Source organism: Muntiacus reevesi, chromosome 5, assembly GCF_963930625.1.
Source record: "Muntiacus reevesi chromosome 5, mMunRee1.1, whole genome shotgun sequence".
Lineage (NCBI taxonomy): Eukaryota > Metazoa > Chordata > Mammalia > Artiodactyla > Cervidae > Muntiacus > Muntiacus reevesi.
This window is the reverse complement of record NC_089253.1, coordinates 89,754,265-89,772,189: the sequence shown is the minus strand read 5'-3', so window position 1 is coordinate 89,772,189 and position 17,925 is coordinate 89,754,265. Positions and strand designations below refer to the sequence as shown.

Genomic DNA, 17,925 nt, shown 5'->3' with positions numbered 1-17,925 from the left:
CTTAGCAGAACATAGAGCTGGAGCGTCAGACTGGTAATCGCAAACAGGAACACTGTCACTTGGCTGCGTGGGACACAGTGAGTTACATTGTACGTTACTGTGTCAGTGATTTGAATGGCTTTAAGAAACCAAATTCAGGTTCTGTTTCATGGTAATGTTACGTCAAACCACAGAAATAAAATTTTAAACAGAGCAAAGATGAATTGAGATCCATCCCATTAGAACAAAGTTGTCTAATGATACTACACTAAGGACAATAGTTAGCATTTATTAAGTTCCTACTATGTAGCAGATGGGCTTCCCTGGTGGCACAATGGTAAAGAATCCTCCTGCCAATGCAGGAGATGAGGGTTAGATCTGTGAGTCAGAAAAATCCCCTGGAGAAGGAAGTGACAACATGTTCCAGTATTCTTGCCTAAGAAATCCCATGGGCAGAGGAACCTGGTGGGCTACAGTACATGGGGTTGCAAAGAGTTGGACACGACTGAGCATGCACATACCAGGCACTGTGACACTGGTCTCTAAGGAATCTTGAGAACCTTGATTTATTTACCATGGCTGTAAATTAATGCCGAAAGACTACCCACAAGCAATAATAAGAGTTATTACTATTCATAATTAGTAGAAAAATGTGTCACATTTTAAATTTACTTTTTTCGCTTAATATGCATACAATTCATGACTTCCTGGTAGTTCAGTGGTTAAGAATCTGCCTTGCAATGCAGGGAACACAGGTTCGATCCCTGGTCTGGGAACTAAGATCCCACATGCTGAGGCATCACAACTACTGACTCAAGCCTCAGTTAGGGGGTCCAAGCACCACAAAGAAGATCTCATCTGCCCCAACTAAGACCCAACACAGCCAAATAAGTAAATATATATTTTTTAAAATGCACACAATCCTATGAGATGAGACTGTGGTTTCCTATCTTATAAATGAAGAAACTGAGGCTCAGAAAAATTAAATGTCTTATCTCAAGACAAACACCTAATATAGTAAGCGGTAAAGTAAAAGTGTAAGTGTTAGTTGATCAGTTGTGTCTGACTCTTTGCAACCCTATGGACTGTAGCCCTCCAGGCTCCTTTGTCCATGGAATTCTCCAGGCAAGAATACTGGAGTAAGCTGTAAAGCTACAGTTTGAACCAGGTCTGAGAGTCAAGAGATACCTGGAGTAATAGGCAAGTTTGGCCTTGGAGTACAAAATGAAGCAGGGCAAAGGCTAACAGAGTTTTGCCAAGAGAATGCACTGGTCATACCAAACACCCTCTTCCGACAACACAAGACACAATTCTACCCATGGTAGAATTCTATCATATACCATATGATATCTATACCATATGATAGACAATTCTATCACCATATGGTCAATACCGAAATCAGATTCTTTGCAGCCAAACATGGAGAAGCTCTAGAAGGTCAACAAAAACAAGACCAGGAGCTGACTGTGGCTCAGATCATGAACTCCTTATTGCAAAATTCAGACATAAATTGAAGAAAGTAGGGAAAACCACTGGACCATTCAGGTATAACCTAAATCAAATCCCTTATGATTATACAGTGGAAGGGACAAATAGATTCAAAGGATTAGATCTGATAGAGTGACTGAAGAATTATGGACAGTGGTTCATCACATGGTACAGAAGACAGTGATCAAGACCATCCCCAAGAAAAAGAAATGCAAAAAAGCAAAATGGTTGTCTGCAGAGGCCTTACAAATAGCTGAGAAAAGAAGAGAAGCAAAAGGCAGAGGAGAAAAGGAAAGATATACCCATATGAATACAGAGTTCCAAAGAATAACAAGGAGAAATAAGAAAGCCTTCCTAAGTGAACAATGCAAAGAAATAGAGGAAAACAATAGAATGGGAAAGACTAGAGATTTCCATTAAAAAAATTAGAGATACTAAGGGAACATTTCATGCAAAGATGGTGCAATAAAAAAACAAACAGTGTGGACCTGAAAGAAGCAGAAGATATTAAGAAGAGGTGGCCAGAATACATAGAACTATACAAAAAAGATCTTAATAACCCAGATAATCATGATGGTGTGATCACTCACCTAGAGTGAGACATCCTGAAATGTGAAGTCAAGTGGGCCTTAGGAAGCATCACTACGAACAAAGCTAGTGGAGGTGATGGAATTCCAGCGGAGCTGTTTTAAATCCTAAAAGATGATGTTGTGGAAGTGCTGCACTCAATATGCCAGCAAATTTGAAAACTCAGCAGTGGCCACAGGACTGGAAAAGGTCAGTTTTCATTCCAGTCCCAAAACAATGTTCAAACTATCGCATAAATTGCACTCATTTTACACGCTAGCAAAGTGATGTACAAAATCCTGCAAGCCAGGCTTCAGCAGTACATGAACCAAGAACCTCCAGATGTTCAAGTTGGATTTAGAAAAGGCAGAGGAACCAGAGATCAAATTGCCAACATCTGTTGGATCATAGAAAAAGCAAGAGAGTTCCAGGAAAACATCCATTTCTGCTTTATTGATTACACCAAAGCCTTTGACTGGACCACAGCAAACTGTGGAAAATTCTTAAAGAGATGGGAATACCAGACCACCTTACCTGCCTCCTGAGAAATCTGTGTGCAGGTCAAGAAGCAACAGTTACAACCAGACATGGAACAGTGAACTGGTTCCAAATTGAGAAAGGGGTACATCAAGGCTATATATTGTCACCTTGCTTATTTAGGGTGACAAATTTGTACTCTACTTCTATGTAGAGTACATCGTGCAAAATGCCAGGCTGGATGAAGCACAAGCTGGAATCAAGATTGTCTGGAGAAATATCAGTAACCTCAGATATGTAGATGATAGCACCGTTAAGGCAGAAAGTGAAGAGAAACTGAAGAGCCTTTTGTTGAAAGTGAAAGAGGAGTGTGAAGAGGCTGGCTTACAACTCGAACAGTCAAGAAACAAGATCGTGGCATCCAGTCCCATCACTTCATGGCAAATAGATGGGGAAACAGTGGAAACAATGGCTGACTTTATTGGGGGGGGGGGGCTCCAAAATCACTGCAAATGGTGACTGCAGTCATGAAATTAAAAGACGCTTGCTCCTTAGAAGAAAAGCTATGACCAACCTAGACAGCATATGAAAAAGCAGAGACATTATTTTGTCAACAAAGATCCATCTAGTCAAAGCTATGGTTTTTCCAGTAGTCATGTATGCATGTGAGAGTTGGATTTTATTTATAAAGAAAGCTGAGCGCCGAAGAATTGATGCTTTTGAACTGTGGTGTTGGAGAAGACTCTTAAGAGTCCCTTGGACAGCAAGGAGATCAAACCAGTCAATCCTAAAGGAATTAAGTCTTGAATATTCATTGGAAGGACTGATGCTGAAGCTGAGGCTCCAGTACTTTGGCCACCTGATGCAAAGAACTGACTTATTGGAAAAGACCCTGATGCTGGGAAAGTTTGAAGGCAGGAGGAGGAGGGGGTGACAGAGGATGAGATGATTGGATGGCATCACCGACTCGATAGACATTAGTTTGAGCAAGCTTGGGGAGTTGGTGATGGACAGGGAAGCCTGGTGTGCTGCAGTCCATGGGGTTGCAATGAGCTGGACACGACTGAGGGACTGAACTGAGAGTCCCAACCATGCCCTTATGCTATGTTAGCCCTACCTGTGGCCAGATAGTTCACACTGAGTAACTCACATTGAGTGAGTTAACTGCCCACCACAACTTACACAATGAAATGAGGTCTGCATTTACTGCTCAAACATTTTAAAAATTCTTTTAAAATTACATGTACATAGCTTCCATGCATACAGGAAAATCTTCCTCCTTAACTAGTAGTCCTCTTTCTTCACTGTAAACTATTATTCACCTTCATTATTTATTTGATTAATTGGATTTAGCTCTGAATGACTTTAGGGCACTTGTAGGAATCAGATCTCCCCTCCAAAGGCAAAAGTTTATCCCCAGTAAAGATACTCAAAACAATAAGCAATCTTAAAATATACCCCCAGACTATTTATTATTTTGTTTTATTTTTTGGCATGTGAGATCTGAAGCTTGGAGTCTTAATCCCTGGAATGCCAGGGAAGCCCCCCTTACCCCCATACTATTTGAAGCAGTGGCGCACAGAACTAAAATAGAGTCTCGGGTTTAAGGTTACTCTTATAAAAGCATTAGTGTCCCTTTGGCTTCCCTGGTAGCTCAGTTGGTAAAGAACCTGCCTGCAATGCAGGAGACCAGGGTTCAATCCCTGGGTCAGGAAGATCTCCTGGAGAAGGAAATGGCAACCCGCTCCAGTATTCTTTCCTGGAGAATTCCATGGACAGAGGCGCCTGACAGGCTCTAGTCCATGGGGTGGCATGGTTGGGCTTGACTGAGCTAACTAACATGCTAACTAACTAGTGTACCTTTAGAGCTGTAAATCTGAGGGGTTGCCAAGTCAATCCCATTAACAGTCGGGCAACATAGATTTCATCGTACTGAGCATTCTGAAGTGTGACAAGAAAAAGTTTTTTTTTTAAGTTTATGTTTTAAAAGCTGACTTAATGTTTGCAAAATGTTTCATTAACATTTACACATCAGTGTTTTTGAAACTTAGTCAGTGATAATTTTAAAATAGAAAGTAATTTTCCTTAAACCTCCAAGTGTGTTAGTTGCTCAGTGGTATCCGACTCTTTGCAACCCCATGGACTGTAGCCTGCCAGGCTCCTCTGTCCATGGTATTCTCCAGGCAAGAATACTGGAGTGGGTTGCCGCACCCTCTTCCAGGGGATCTTCCTGACCCAGGGATCTAACATGGGTCTCCTGCATTGCAGGCAGATTTTTTTTTACCATCTGAGCCACCAGGGAAGCCCTTAAGCCTCAAGACAGCCCCAGGAAGAAATGACCTTTTTGCCACAGTGGGCTGGGGAGGGACACTTACAGCCTGAGCTGGTGAGATCTTGGCAGCCAACAGTGCAAGCGATAGGCTGAGTGAGCCAGACAGAAGTGAATCATGGTGACCTGGGCCCTTGAGCACCTGGAGCAGGGCACGGAGGATCGGGAGCAATTCTGTTAGAGCTTCCAGACCTCTTCTCCACCTGCCAGGGCCTCCATCCCTATGCACCACCCCTTTGAACCCTGGGGGGATGCGGAGGAAGTTCTCTCCAGGGGAGAGGGACAGGTCCTAGTTCTTTTAAAGCCACTCTAGGCTATGATAGGAGCTCCCTGTAACTTGATTCTTCTATGGCTTTAAGGGTCTGAAGTCTAAAGCTGACTGTTAACAGTGAATTAGTAACACTGAGCTGGATATTTGAGACAGGTCACGAATGTGAAAAGAGGGAAAGCTTCCTTTAAGCTGAGAGATCAACTTTCCTTTCTCAGCCCTTCCCCTGGGGATGACCTGGAAACCTGAGCCCATCCCCAAAGGCAACGGGTCTGCTTCAGGCTCTTCCATCCTTCCTTCCCTGAACAACAAGCAACTCCCTCCCTCCGGGACCTGCTAAGTCTCCCTGGAGAGTGGTACTTGAAACTTGAGATGGTTGGGACCAGAACCAAGGCTGGACTCCAGCTGAACCCAGAGCCTCCACCAGGGTCCTTGAGAGCATGCTTGGTAACTGGCCAGACACTCTTAATTTCCTTGTGGGCCCAGACCACCCCATAATACCATAGGTGCTTTGTTTGCATGGATGGGTATGGGGTGGGCAGGGGGAATAAGCCCCAAGTGAATCCTGGTGTCATCCTTCGAATGATAATTGAAAGGTACATTTAAATCATTCTAACCCATGAACTCTTTTTTTAATGTTGTGTGGAGCATTATTGACCCTTCTCCCCTTTATTTTCTATTCACAGTTAGCAGTGTCCCTGTGATTCCTGCCACTGTTTGGAGTAGACCTCAAGTATTTATTAATACATGTTTCCTAATTTCCATTCCCACTGACTGTACTTAAACTGAAGTTCTCATTACTTTTAACTCAACTTCCTATCTTGCTTTTCCCCTTCCACTTAAGCCGATAGCATCACTGACATCAGTATTATCACTTTCCTCACAAATAATAGCTACCATTTATTTTGACACTGTGCCAGGCAATATGATTAGCATTTTACCATTATCTCTATTTAACAGATGAGGACACAAGTTAAATGGTCAGGTCAGGGCCATACAGCCATTTCCTGCTGTCACTAAGTCGTGTCCGACTCTTTGTGACCCCATGGACTTTAGCATTCAAGGCTCCCCTGTCCTTCACTATCTCCCGAAATTTGCATAGATTCATTGTGCCTTGAACTGGTGATGCCATCCAACCATCTCATCCTCCGTCACCCCCTTCTCCTGCCTTCAATCTTTCCCAGCATCAGGGTCTTTTCCAGTGAGTCAGTTCTTTGCATCAGGTGGCCAAAGTACTGGAGCCTCAGTTTCAGCATCAGTTCTTCCAATGAATATTCAGGACTGATTTCCTTTAGGATTGACTGGTTTGATCTCCTTGCTGTCCAAGGGACTCTCAAGAGTCTTCTCCAACACCACAGTTCAAAAACATCAATTCTTCGGCGCCCAGCCTTCTTAATGGTCCAACTCTCACATGCATACATGGCTGCTGGAAAAACCATAGCTTTGACTCCATGGACCTTGATTGGCAAAGTGATGTTTCTGCTTTTTAATACACTGTTTAGGTTTGTCATAGCTTTCCTTCCAAAGAGCAAGCATCTTTTAATTTCATGGTTGCAGTCACTGTCTGCAGTGATTTTGGAGCCCAAGAAAATAAAATCTGTCATACAACCATGTAACACCAGCACCTTGTTTTTCTAGAACCCTGTTGTCATGCCATTGCTCAGAAACCATCAGAGTTTCTTGTTATCTATGGAAATGTTATCTATGAAACTATCCATTTCTCAGCTTCTCAGCTAGGAGGGCTCATTTCCAATCCACACAGCCCCAATTTACCTCCCAATTTTCTCTTTGGTGCTAGAGAACCTAGGAGTCAGGATACCTAAATTCTAGCCCTGGGTCGCCACTCAGTAACTCTGTCTAATGAGAGCAAAAATAAGTTGGTCAACCTAGCAGTTTGGTCTGAACACTGTTGGGCTATAAATAAATGGTCCTTACACAGGTCTTTGAGTGTTGGCAAGACTTAGGAGTACACAATGAGGGGTCTTATAGCCTTAAATTCCAATTCATTTTCAACTCATTATTTCTTTGAGATGTTTGTAATAGTGGAGAATTAGATAAACCTAAATGACTAATGATAGACGATTAACTGGAAAAACTAGGTATGTGGCAATAGGTTATTATTTGGAATAAAGTAAATGTCCTTGGCCATTCTTTTTTCTTTTTGGTGAAAATTAAATAATGTGCATGAAATTAGTTTATAAGTTGAGAAGTATCCTATAAATGTTGGTTTGTTTGTGGTCATTCATTGTATTTCTACATTAATCATAAAATACTTCGAGCTCTACAGGTGATTCCCCAAAGGTTCCCAAAATGCTTTGAGCAATTTGGCATCATTGAAATTATATTTGTTTGTAAGTGCTCAGAATTACTATTTTGAAACATAATTTGATATGTAAGAATATTTTAAACTTCACAGTAGTGAAGGTATTTTATTTACTGATAGTTAATAGAGTGTTTGTTAAAGAAGTAATTAGAACTGGTACTTCCCTGGTGGTCCAGTGGTAAAGAATCTGCCTGCCAGTACAGGGGACCCAGGTTCAGTCCCTGGTCTGGGAAGATCCCACATGCTGCAGAGCAATTCAGTTGGTGCTCTAGAGCCCATGCTCTGCAACAAGAGAAGCCGCCGCAGTGAGAAGTCCTCACACTGCAACTAGAGAGTAGCCCCCACTTGCTGCAACTAGAGAAACCCTGTGCATAGCACCAAAGTGCAGCCAAAAGTAAAATATTTTTTAAAAAAAGAAATAAATAGTTAGAAATTAGTGATATGAGTTGGAAAGGTTCACCAAGTCCCTCTGCTCAATACTCTGTAATAACCTAAAGGGGAAAAGAATTTGTAAAAGAGTAGATACATGTATATATATATAACTGAATCACTTGACTGTACACCTGAAACTAATGCAACATTGTTAAGTATGCTCTAATATAAAAATTGAAAAAAAAAAGCAATAATAGGAAGTATGAGTTTATTTTTAAGACATATCTGGGTGAATTCCTCCTAATTAAAAAAATTTAAATAAAAATTTGAAATAAGTTGCCTTGCATTACTTCAGTAGGGTTTTGGAAGGATCAAATGGAATAATTAATATCAAGAAGAGTTTGTCAATTGTAAACTATTATTCAGTTGAAAGTGATAATATGACCTTGTTGACTAAGAGGAAAAGTACAGTTTTGAAGGACGGGTTGTTGGGGAGTTATATTTGGTGGATAATAATGCCATTGTGGGGCTTCCCCAATGACTCATCAGGTAAAGAATCCACCTACAGTGCAGGAGACACAGGTTCGATCCCTGGGTCGGGAAAATCCCCTGGAGGAGGAAATGGCAACCCACTCCAGTCTTCTTGCCTGGAGAATTCCATGGACAGAGGAGCCTGGTGGGCTACAGTCCAGAGGGTCTCAAAGAGTCAGACATGACTGAGCGACTAGACATAGTGGCACACAGCACAGTGTCACTGTATCTGTTAACCATGGCCTCAGTAGTGCAGTCAGAGCACCACTGAGCTTTCATTTTTGCTCGTAAGTCTGGGCCCACCTAGTGGGTCTACTGATCTGGTTCAGGCTCAGCTGATCTCACCTTGACCTGCTTGTGCTTCTGGGCAGATTGAGGTGTGACTGATCGAGGATGGCCTCGGCCAGGCAGCTGGTGATTGGCTGTCTGTCAGCGGGAGCACTGGCTCTCTCCTGTGGGTTCTGTCATCCTCCAGCAGGCTGGCCTGGGCTTGGCTTCATGGAGGGGCAGGAGTCCAAAAGAGAGTGGTCGTGCACAATGCCTCAGAGGCCTAAGATCAGAGTGGGCATGTTTTCCCATGTGCCACATTATTTGGGCCAAAGCAAGTCACAGAGGGTGAGAAGATTCCATTCCTTTATGAAAAGAGCTATAAATTCACATTGGAAAGGAAGGGTGGAGAAATGAAGCCATTTTTGCGATTCACCCAGCTTAGTCACTGAAGCCAAACATTTTTCCATCTGTTTGTTTGTGGGGTTTTTGTTGGTGATGTTTTTTGTTTATTTCTTACTTTTTGACTGCAGCATGTGGGATTTTGGCTCCCCAACCAGAGATTGAACCCGAGCACGCTGCATTGGAAGTGCAAAGTCTTAACCACTGGACCACCAGGAAAGTCCCTCCATTTGCTTGAAATGAGTATGTTGAAGGACATCAAAAGACCTTGAACTGAACTTACTTTCTTTTTCCTTTGTAGGCAATAAGAGAAGTGTCAGAGTTTTCCATTTAGATCAACAACTTCAAATTCTCAGCATGGAGAACTCAGAGAAGACAGAAGTAGTTCTCCTTGCTTGTGGGTCCTTTAATCCTATCACCAACATGCACCTCAGGCTGTTTGAGCTGGCCAAGGACTACATGAATGGAACAGGTAGGAATAGTAACCAGCAGCAACGATGGGGTTCAGGATACACTGCCCTAAAATGTGGCACCTTGGCCTATTGGACATTTTAAGCTGGAGGATTTTGATGAAACAGCAACAGCAGGAAGGTCACTCTGCCCTCCTCCCTCCACCCTTCTTCCCTGAAAGTGAAAGTTCATGGAATTTTCCAGACCAGAATACTGGAGTGGGTAGCCTTTCCCTTCTCCAGGGGATCTTCCCAACCCAGCGATCGAACCCAGGTCTCCCGCATTGCGGGCGGGTTCTTTACCAGCTGAGCCACAAGGAAAGCCTATGAAGCAGATCGTAAAACATTCACATGACAGATGCCCTCCCTAAACTCAGAGTATTGGAGCATCCTTATCTATGAAGACAAAGGAGTGCCAAGCAGACAGGCGCTGTTGGATTCCCCCAAGCTCCTACACTTTCCTTGTGCTCTTTGTTGTTGTTCAGTCGCTCAATCTTGTCCAACTCTTTGTGTCCCCATGGACTGCAGCATGCCAGGCTTCCCTGGCCTTCACCGTCTCCTAGAGCTTGCTCAGACTCATGTCCATTGGGTTGGTGATGCCATCCAACCATCTCGTTCTGTTTCATCCCCTTCTCTTCTTGCCTTCAGTCTTTTCCAGCATCAGGGTCTTTTCCAGTGAGTCAGCTCTTTGCATCAGGTGGCCAAAATATTGGAGCTTCAGCTTCATCATCAGTCCTTCCAATGAATATTAAGGATTGATTTCTTTTAGGATTGACTGGTTTGATCTCCTGCACTCTTTGCTCTATCATATTTCCCCATGACTGTTGACTCTTCATCAAACCTAGCATAAGAATACTTAGGTTTAACTGTGTCTTGGACTCTTCATTTCCTTATTAAGGTTCCCATGCCACATAAAGCCTACATTAAGTTAATTTATGTGCTTTTCTCCTGTCAATCTATTCTTTGTCAGTTTACACCCGGCCAGGGACCCTAAGAAGGTCAAAGAAAACTTTTTCTCCCCTGCATATACACAGATTCATTTTGTTTTGTTATGGAAATAATCATGCTATGTGTTGATAGATGGATGAGTGTGCCAACTCACTAATAATCAGGGAACTAAAATAATAGAGTGATATTTTCCCCATCACCTTGACAAGAATTTTTAAAACTTGATAATGTCAAATATTAGGTGTTGGGAAGGAATGGGCTCTTGGATATTCAATGGATTAAGGCATTTTACAAGGCAGTTTCGGGCACGACTGATCAACTAACATATACATAAGACAGTTTGGCAATAGCAATCAAAATTTATTAATAAACTGCTGATGAATGGATGGTCTCTTTGATGGGTACGAAATTTCAGTTGGGGAAGTTGAAAGAGTTCAGGAGATGGATCGTAGTGATGGTTGTATAACATGTCACAATACTATACATTTAAAACGGTTTAAATGGTAAATTTTATGTTATGTGTATTTTACCACAATTAAAAATAAATAAATAAACTTGTATAATTGTTTAAAAAGAAAAAGGAGGAGGGGATCTGTGACTATGAAACCATATTGATGATACTATTTCCTGTACATAAAATCTAATTTGTTATACCTTACATGAAGTCTGATTCTTTACCCCAGGAAAATATAAAGTTATCAAAGGCATAATTTCCCCAGTCGGCGATGCATATAAGAAGAAAGGACTCATCTCTGCCCATCACCGAGTTATCATGGCAGAACTTGCCACAAAGAACTCAAAATGGGTAGAAGTTGATACCTGGGAAAGTCTTCAGAAAGAGTGGACAGAGACAGCCAAGGTGCTAAGGTATTCATGGTGAAGTCCTGCAGTTCCTGTAGGGGGTCATCACAAGGCTGCAAAGCCCACGAACTGGCCCGGGTACTGGCCTTTGTGTCGTTCATGTGTTTTGAGATGTTTGCATGCTTGTTAACTGTGTACATCCCTGTGAAAGAACAGGAAGTACACTTGGCCTGTCTGTGCCCCTGGTGAAAAAGGTAAAGCTGTAAGATGATGTCACTGTGGTCAGTCTTCTCAAGTGTAAAAGCCAAAGGCAGATAATTGGGCTTCCCTGGTGGCTCAGGGGTAAAGAATCTGCCTGCCAATGCAGGAGACACGGGTTCATTCCCTGGTCCGGGAAGTTCCCCTGTGCCACAGAGCAACTAAGCCCGAGCACCACAGCTACTAAGCCCATGTGCCACCGTTAGTGAAGCCCATGCATAGTAGAGCCCATGCTCAGCAACAAGAGAAGCCACTGCACACTGCAGCTAGAGAGTAGCCTCTGCTCGCCACAGTGAGAGGAACGCCCGAACAGCAGTGAAGACCCAGCACAGCCATAAATAAATAAAATTTTATATATATATATATAAAGATGAAGACAGGTAGTTTAAGGAAGAGAGGCCATGATTCTTGATCACAAAGAGACTTGGTTTAGATGCTACTTCCATGACAGCATATGAGGGGTTGTCACAGATCACTGTGCTCAGGACTCTGAAACTCTTCCAGTTTAAGGATTCAGAACCCAGAGTGAGGAACATCTTTATTACTTAATGTTCTCTTGAGTGGCATGTCCCCGGTGGCTCAGTGAGTAAGGAATCTCCCTGCAGTGCAGGAATCACAGGAGACGTGGGTTCGATCCCTGGATTGGGAAGAACCCATGGAGGAGGAAATGGCAACCCACTCCAGTATCCCTGTCTAGGAAATCTTATGGACTGAGGAGCCTGGAGGGCTACAGTCCATGGGGTTGCAAAGAGTTGGACATGACTGAGCTACTAAGCAAGCAAGTTCTCTTGAGTATAAAACACAAGGGCTTTCTGAAAAACCTTTCTGTCTCATGTCTATTAGAGTTTGAACCTTCTGGTTCTAACCATATTAGTTATGGTTTGGATAGGAAATAGAACCACTCGGAGCATTTTAAGCAGAAAGGGACTTTAGGTTTAGTTTGAAAGGGCTGACGGAGTGGAAGCGGTGGTTTGTTTCAAGATCATGTCCCCTTAACTGCAGCTGAAGTTCAGGAAACTGTTCCTGCTGCCACCAATGCTGCTATTAAACTTTCCCAGTCTCCTGGCGTGGGGGACAGGACAGTGGAATATAGGGTCTGGCCTCCATGCTGACCTGTCAAGGTCCAGAGCCTCCCAAATCTCTCTGCCTCTGAGGACCTCTGGGAAGTGATTTCAGGGTGGGATTAAAACCAGCCAGCAGACAATGTCCAGCCCAGTGACTTACCCAGAAGCTTAGCAGGGAGAAGAGGGTGACTTCTGTTCATTGACCAGAAGTTCTCCCATCAGAAAGCAGGCTCCTCCTCCTCACCCAGCCCTCTTTGGCTTCAGAGTAACCTTCCTGTTCATTCCAGGTTCAACTCAGCCATTCCCGAGGGAAGGGGGTTACGGGCACCAGGGCCCACAGTTGTCTCTCACGCATGTTGCTCCTGTTACCTGGGTAACTGTACCACTATGAAGCCACGGGCATCCTGCTGCCAGCCAGAGTGAAGCTGCACACAGATCCTGCCTGTGGGCCCTTCCACTTAGGCTTCAGACACTTGCACCCCCTCAGACCTTATCCTCGGCATTGAGTTCTTCATTACTAGGTCAGGCCATACTCTTTTTAAAAAATATTTATTTTTATTTATTTATTTGACTGTGCCAGGTCTGAGTTAAGTCACACGGGATCTTCAATCTTCGTTGCAGCATGAGGGATCTTTAGTTGTGGCATGTGGGATCTAGTTCCCTGACCAGGGATTGAACCTGGGTCCCCTGCATTGGGAGTGTGGAGTCTTAGCCACTGACCCACCAGGGAAGTCCTAGTCAGGCCATACTCCTCAGTGGTCAAGGGTGTGGGCTCTGGAACCCGACTGTTAGGATTCAAATTCTGGCTCTGCCATCTATAAGCTAAATGACCTTGTGCAAATTGGTCAGTGTCCTCCTCTCTCGATAGGTATAATAAACAATTCTGATAGAATGCTGACAGTACTATAGTTGCTTTATAGTAACCAAAACATTTACTCAATCTGGTTGTTCTTGACTATCTCCTATGTCTAAGAGGCTCTGCCGGAAGCTGGGGGTACAAACTCTAAGCCTGTACTTCCTCTCCATTGTGGGGATAATAATAATATGACATGAGATGTTGAGAAGATTTCATCAAATCATTCATGCAAGGGATTTGGTGTAGTGGTTAACACATAATAAATAATCAGTGTTAACTCTGGTCATTATGACCCAGACGCATACAGCTTAGGATAGTAATAGCTACTATTTGCTGTGCTCCCAGGATTTCCCCTGCTTTCCATTCTTTTTATTTATTTTTTATTTTATTTTTGACTGTGCTGGGTCTTTGTTGCTGCACAAGGACTTTCTCTAGTTAAGGTGCACAGGCTTCTCTTTGCAGTGCCTTCTCTTGTTGCAGAGCACAGGCTGTAGACCATGCAAGCTTCAGTAGTTGTGGCACATGGGATTTAGTCCCTTAGTTCAATTCCAGGGATTGAACCTGTGTCCCCAGCCCTGGCAGGTGGATTCTTAACCACTGGACCACCAGGGAAGTCCCTGTTGCTTTCCATTCTTGACAGCCAGAGCCCAGGGCTGCTGTGTCTCGGCCGGCATCCATCCTGACCTGACAGTCCTGTGTACTTTTGAAGGTGTCCATTCTGAGTAATCAGGCATTGTGTGTACCTGTGGTTACACCTTTTTAACAACTCCCAACCTTCAACATTGTGTCAGAGGCTCTCAGGCCTCTCCACAAGGGTGATATTTCAGTTGAGCATTGTGAGAAAGAGAAATAAATATTCTGTTGCTTTGTTGTTTTATAGACACCATCAAGAGAAGCTGGAGGCCAGTATCTGTGATCTCCAGCAGAACTCACCTGTGCTGGAAAAGCCTGGACGGAAGAGAAAGTGGGCTGAACAAAAACAAGATTTTAGTGAAAAGAAATCCCTAGAGCAAACAAAAACGAAAGGTCTGTATGTTTTTCCAGGACTTACCAATGAGGGCTATTAAGACTGTAGGGCTGGGCAAGCCCCCTTTGTGTTTGCTTTCATATTCAATATGTGTGGGTGCCTGGAAAATGCCCCTTGTTAGTTCTCTTTTTTCTTTCTTTTTTTGTTCTTCCTTTGGCTACATCACACAATTCGTGGGATCTCAGTTCCCCAACCAGGGATTGAACTCAGGCTGCGGCAGTGAAAGCCCGAAATTGTAACCACTAGGCCACCAGGGAACTCTCCACCCCATGTTAGTTTTTTGATAGGAGGAAAGGAGAGTCAAAGGCACCCTGAGCTTATTTATCCTGCAGTAGGTAGACCTGAACATTTGAGGTTCAGGTCTGGATCTCTTTTTGGAAAAACTGAATCTGATAAAAACTATGAATCCTCAGAAAAACAAACATACACATTTTTTTTCTGCACTGGATCTTTGTTGCTGCACAAAGGTTCTCTCTAGTGGCAGTGAACAGGAGCTACTGCATGGGCTTCTTATTGAGGTGGCTTCTCTTGTTGTGGAGCACCAGCTCTAGAGCTCAGGCTCAGTAGTTGTTGCTCATGGGCTTAGCTGCCCCACCGTATGTGGGATCTTCCTGGACCAGGGGTTGAACTGTGTCTCCTGCATTGGCAGCTGAATTCCTAACTGCTGGACCACCAAGGACAGTCCTACACATTCATTTTGATGCCAGGAGTTATTAGAAAAGCAGCCCCTGAGGCTCTGTTTTCTCTTCCCAGGTGTGCCAAAGGTGAAGCTGCTGTGCGGAGCAGATTTTTTGGAGTCCTTTGGTGTGCCCAATCTATGGAAGAGTGAGGATATCACCAAAATCCTGGGAGACTATGGGCTTGTATGTATTACTCGGGCTGGGAATGATGCTCAGAAGTTCATCTACGAATCCGATGTGCTATGGAAACACCAGAACAACATTCACCTGGTGAACGAATGGATCACCAATGACATCTCCTCCACTAAGATCCGGCGAGCCCTTAGAAGGGGCCAGAGCATTCGCTACTTGGTACCCGATCTTGTCCAAGAATATATTGAAAAGCATAATCTGTATAGCTCTGAGAGTGAGGAGAGGAATGTTGGAGTGGTCCTGGCTCCTTTGCAGAGAAACACTACAGAAGTTAAGGCATAAGAAATTCTACAGCATGGTATTTTAGACTTCTTTTTTGGGAATTTGAAACCATGTGGGTGTTAGTAACTAGGGGAAGAAATTGCTATCCTCTTTAATAAAGTTTAACAGTTTGGTAAAATCAGTAGTAAATTAAAGTTAGGTTTATCTTTTTACTAGAAGTTGCTAAGATGAATGTTTCCAACATGTTGTTTTTAGTTTGGCTATGCCATGCAGCATGCAGGATCTTAGTTCCTCAACCAGGGATCAAACCCGTGCAGTGGGAGCACAGAGTCTTAACCAGTGGACTACCAGGGAAGTCCACAAATTCCTTTATCTTTAAAACAAGAGATTAGCAGCACTAAAACCAGAGGAACATTCTATCAAACTGAGTACAAAAACAATTCAAAAAGAGCATCCTGACTTTACCACATAAAGAGAAGTGAAGTGTGAAAAGTGACGTCTAGGAATTTCCTGGTGGTCTAGTGGTTAGGACTCTGCACTCTCACTGCCGAGGTCCCAGCCTTAATCCCTGGTCGGGAACTAACATCCAGCATGCTGTGCAGAAAAAAAAAAAAAGAAGAAGAAGAAGAAAATTAAGAGTCCACTTAAGATCCTGACTTAAGTTATGAAAGGAATGAACATTTTATGCATGCCTATTTCTGGGCCCCCTTCACCCAGGGTGGTCAAACAATTCTTAAAATAATGATCTTGTAAAAGGCATCACTAATCAGCTATCTCCAGCTGTGCAGAATACAGGCTGTGAATGATCTGGCAGATACTTTACACCAGTAGTTCGTTCTCCCTGACACATCTCAGAAGGGCAGCAAAGCTTTGCTAAGGCATGTAGACTGCAGCATCACTTTTGGAGGTAGGAAGAGGGGTCCAGGCCCTGGAATGTTTAGAAGGGTACACAGGTGTTTCTGATGTCCATGACAGGTAGGGAACCTCTGCTGTCCACATGTTATGCACGGATTCTCTTAGCACATAAGAGACCTCTGAGAATGAGGTCTCTTATTCAAGGAGTCTCATTCAAGAGAATGAGAGGTCTCATCCAAGGATTTTATGAACTGTGAATGCTCTTAGCCTTTACTCATAGCTTAGTAATCAAACAATGAAGGGACATAAGAAATACCACACTGAGTAAGCCCAGCAGTTCCTTTAGCTCAGAGTTTTGAGGCCCTGATGAATGGTTTGTGCAGGAAAGCTCCACAGTCTCAATATAAAACCCTTGAGTTTTGGAAGACCCTTGCAGTTTCTGTTCCAGTCCCTGTGAACCTGCCATTTGTGAATTTAAGCAGAAAAAGAGCCTGTTTTTTATGATTTTTCTCATGTTCTTTTGTATGAACTTTAACCAAAGTAGAACACTCAAATAATAATTGAAGTCATAACATTATGTTAAAAAGACAAACTTGTTATATGGTTTGCTACTGATTAAAATTCTGTGGCAGTTTTACCCATTAGTAAAGCACAAAGACCAGAAAGAGCTTTTTTTAGAATAGTTCTATGGTTCATGAAAATCATTCTGTGATAGAAACAGGACTAAAGTTAACTTTCTAAAGAAAGAATAATTTACCTTTACAAACCTACACCTAGTGATTTACATTTCATATCTACACTACTCTGGATGAAGGATTTATACCTCTGCAGAAGAAAAAAGACACTTATGTCTGTGCAGTTGAATAGTCTCATCTGAAGCCACAGTTTTAAAAAGGAAATAAAGTTGGCAAATGTAAATTCTGTGGCTCTTGGCCTCCTCTTTTAATTTTTACTATTTTATTTTTTTATTTATGGCTGCGTCAGGTCTTGGTTGCAGCATGTGGGATCTTTCATGGTGGCATGCAGACTTCTCTAGCTGAGGCCCCCAGGGTCAGTAGTTGCAGCTCACCTGCTTAGTTGCCCCGTGGCATGTGGGATCTTAGTTCCCCCACCGGGAGATTGAACCTGTGTCCTCTGCATTGGAAGGCAGATTCTTAACCACTGGACTACCACAGAAGTCCCCATTCCTGGCTGATTCTTACTGAAGTCAATGGGTCTGTTTCTCAAAGAGAGGAGAGTACAAAGCTCGGCACCCAGTGGTTTCAGTCCCTTAACCTGCTGAATGAATGAAAGGTCATGACCTCAGATCATAGAAATGAGAATCCTTCCCCTGCTCCTCAGCTTTCTGGAGTTTAAAAGTTGGAGCAGTACTGAAAAATAGCAATAGAACTATTGCTAGAAGTCGATGAAGTTATCAAAATTTAACTTTGATTTCTTCTGGAAAACTACACAAGTTTGTCTGAAGTGTGTGTGAACTGCAGGAAGGTTCCAGTACTAGAAATTTCTTTTCTACTATGAAGCCTTTTCACCTAGAAGTGCCCATAGTCTGCTGAGTGTATTGACCTCAGGG

At 43.1% G+C, this 17,925-nt stretch overlaps 1 protein-coding gene across 5 annotated transcripts in view; it reads left to right on the top strand.

The window, feature by feature from the left end:
- NMNAT1 (nicotinamide nucleotide adenylyltransferase 1) overlaps positions 1-17,273 on the top strand; it is a 28,202-nt gene extending 10,929 nt beyond the window's left edge. For all 5 annotated transcript variants that reach the window (XM_065935797.1, XM_065935794.1, XM_065935796.1 and 2 more), the window contains 4 exons: positions 9,305-9,475; positions 11,084-11,267; positions 14,260-14,405; positions 15,160-17,273. In XM_065935797.1, the coding sequence (XP_065791869.1) occupies positions 9,361-9,475; positions 11,084-11,267; positions 14,260-14,405; positions 15,160-15,560 (846 nt within the window). In that variant the 5' untranslated portion in view covers positions 9,305-9,360 and the 3' untranslated portion in view covers positions 15,561-17,273. The remainder of the gene's footprint in view (positions 1-9,304; positions 9,476-11,083; positions 11,268-14,259; positions 14,406-15,159) is intronic.
- The last annotated feature ends 652 nt before the right edge of the window (positions 17,274-17,925 follow it).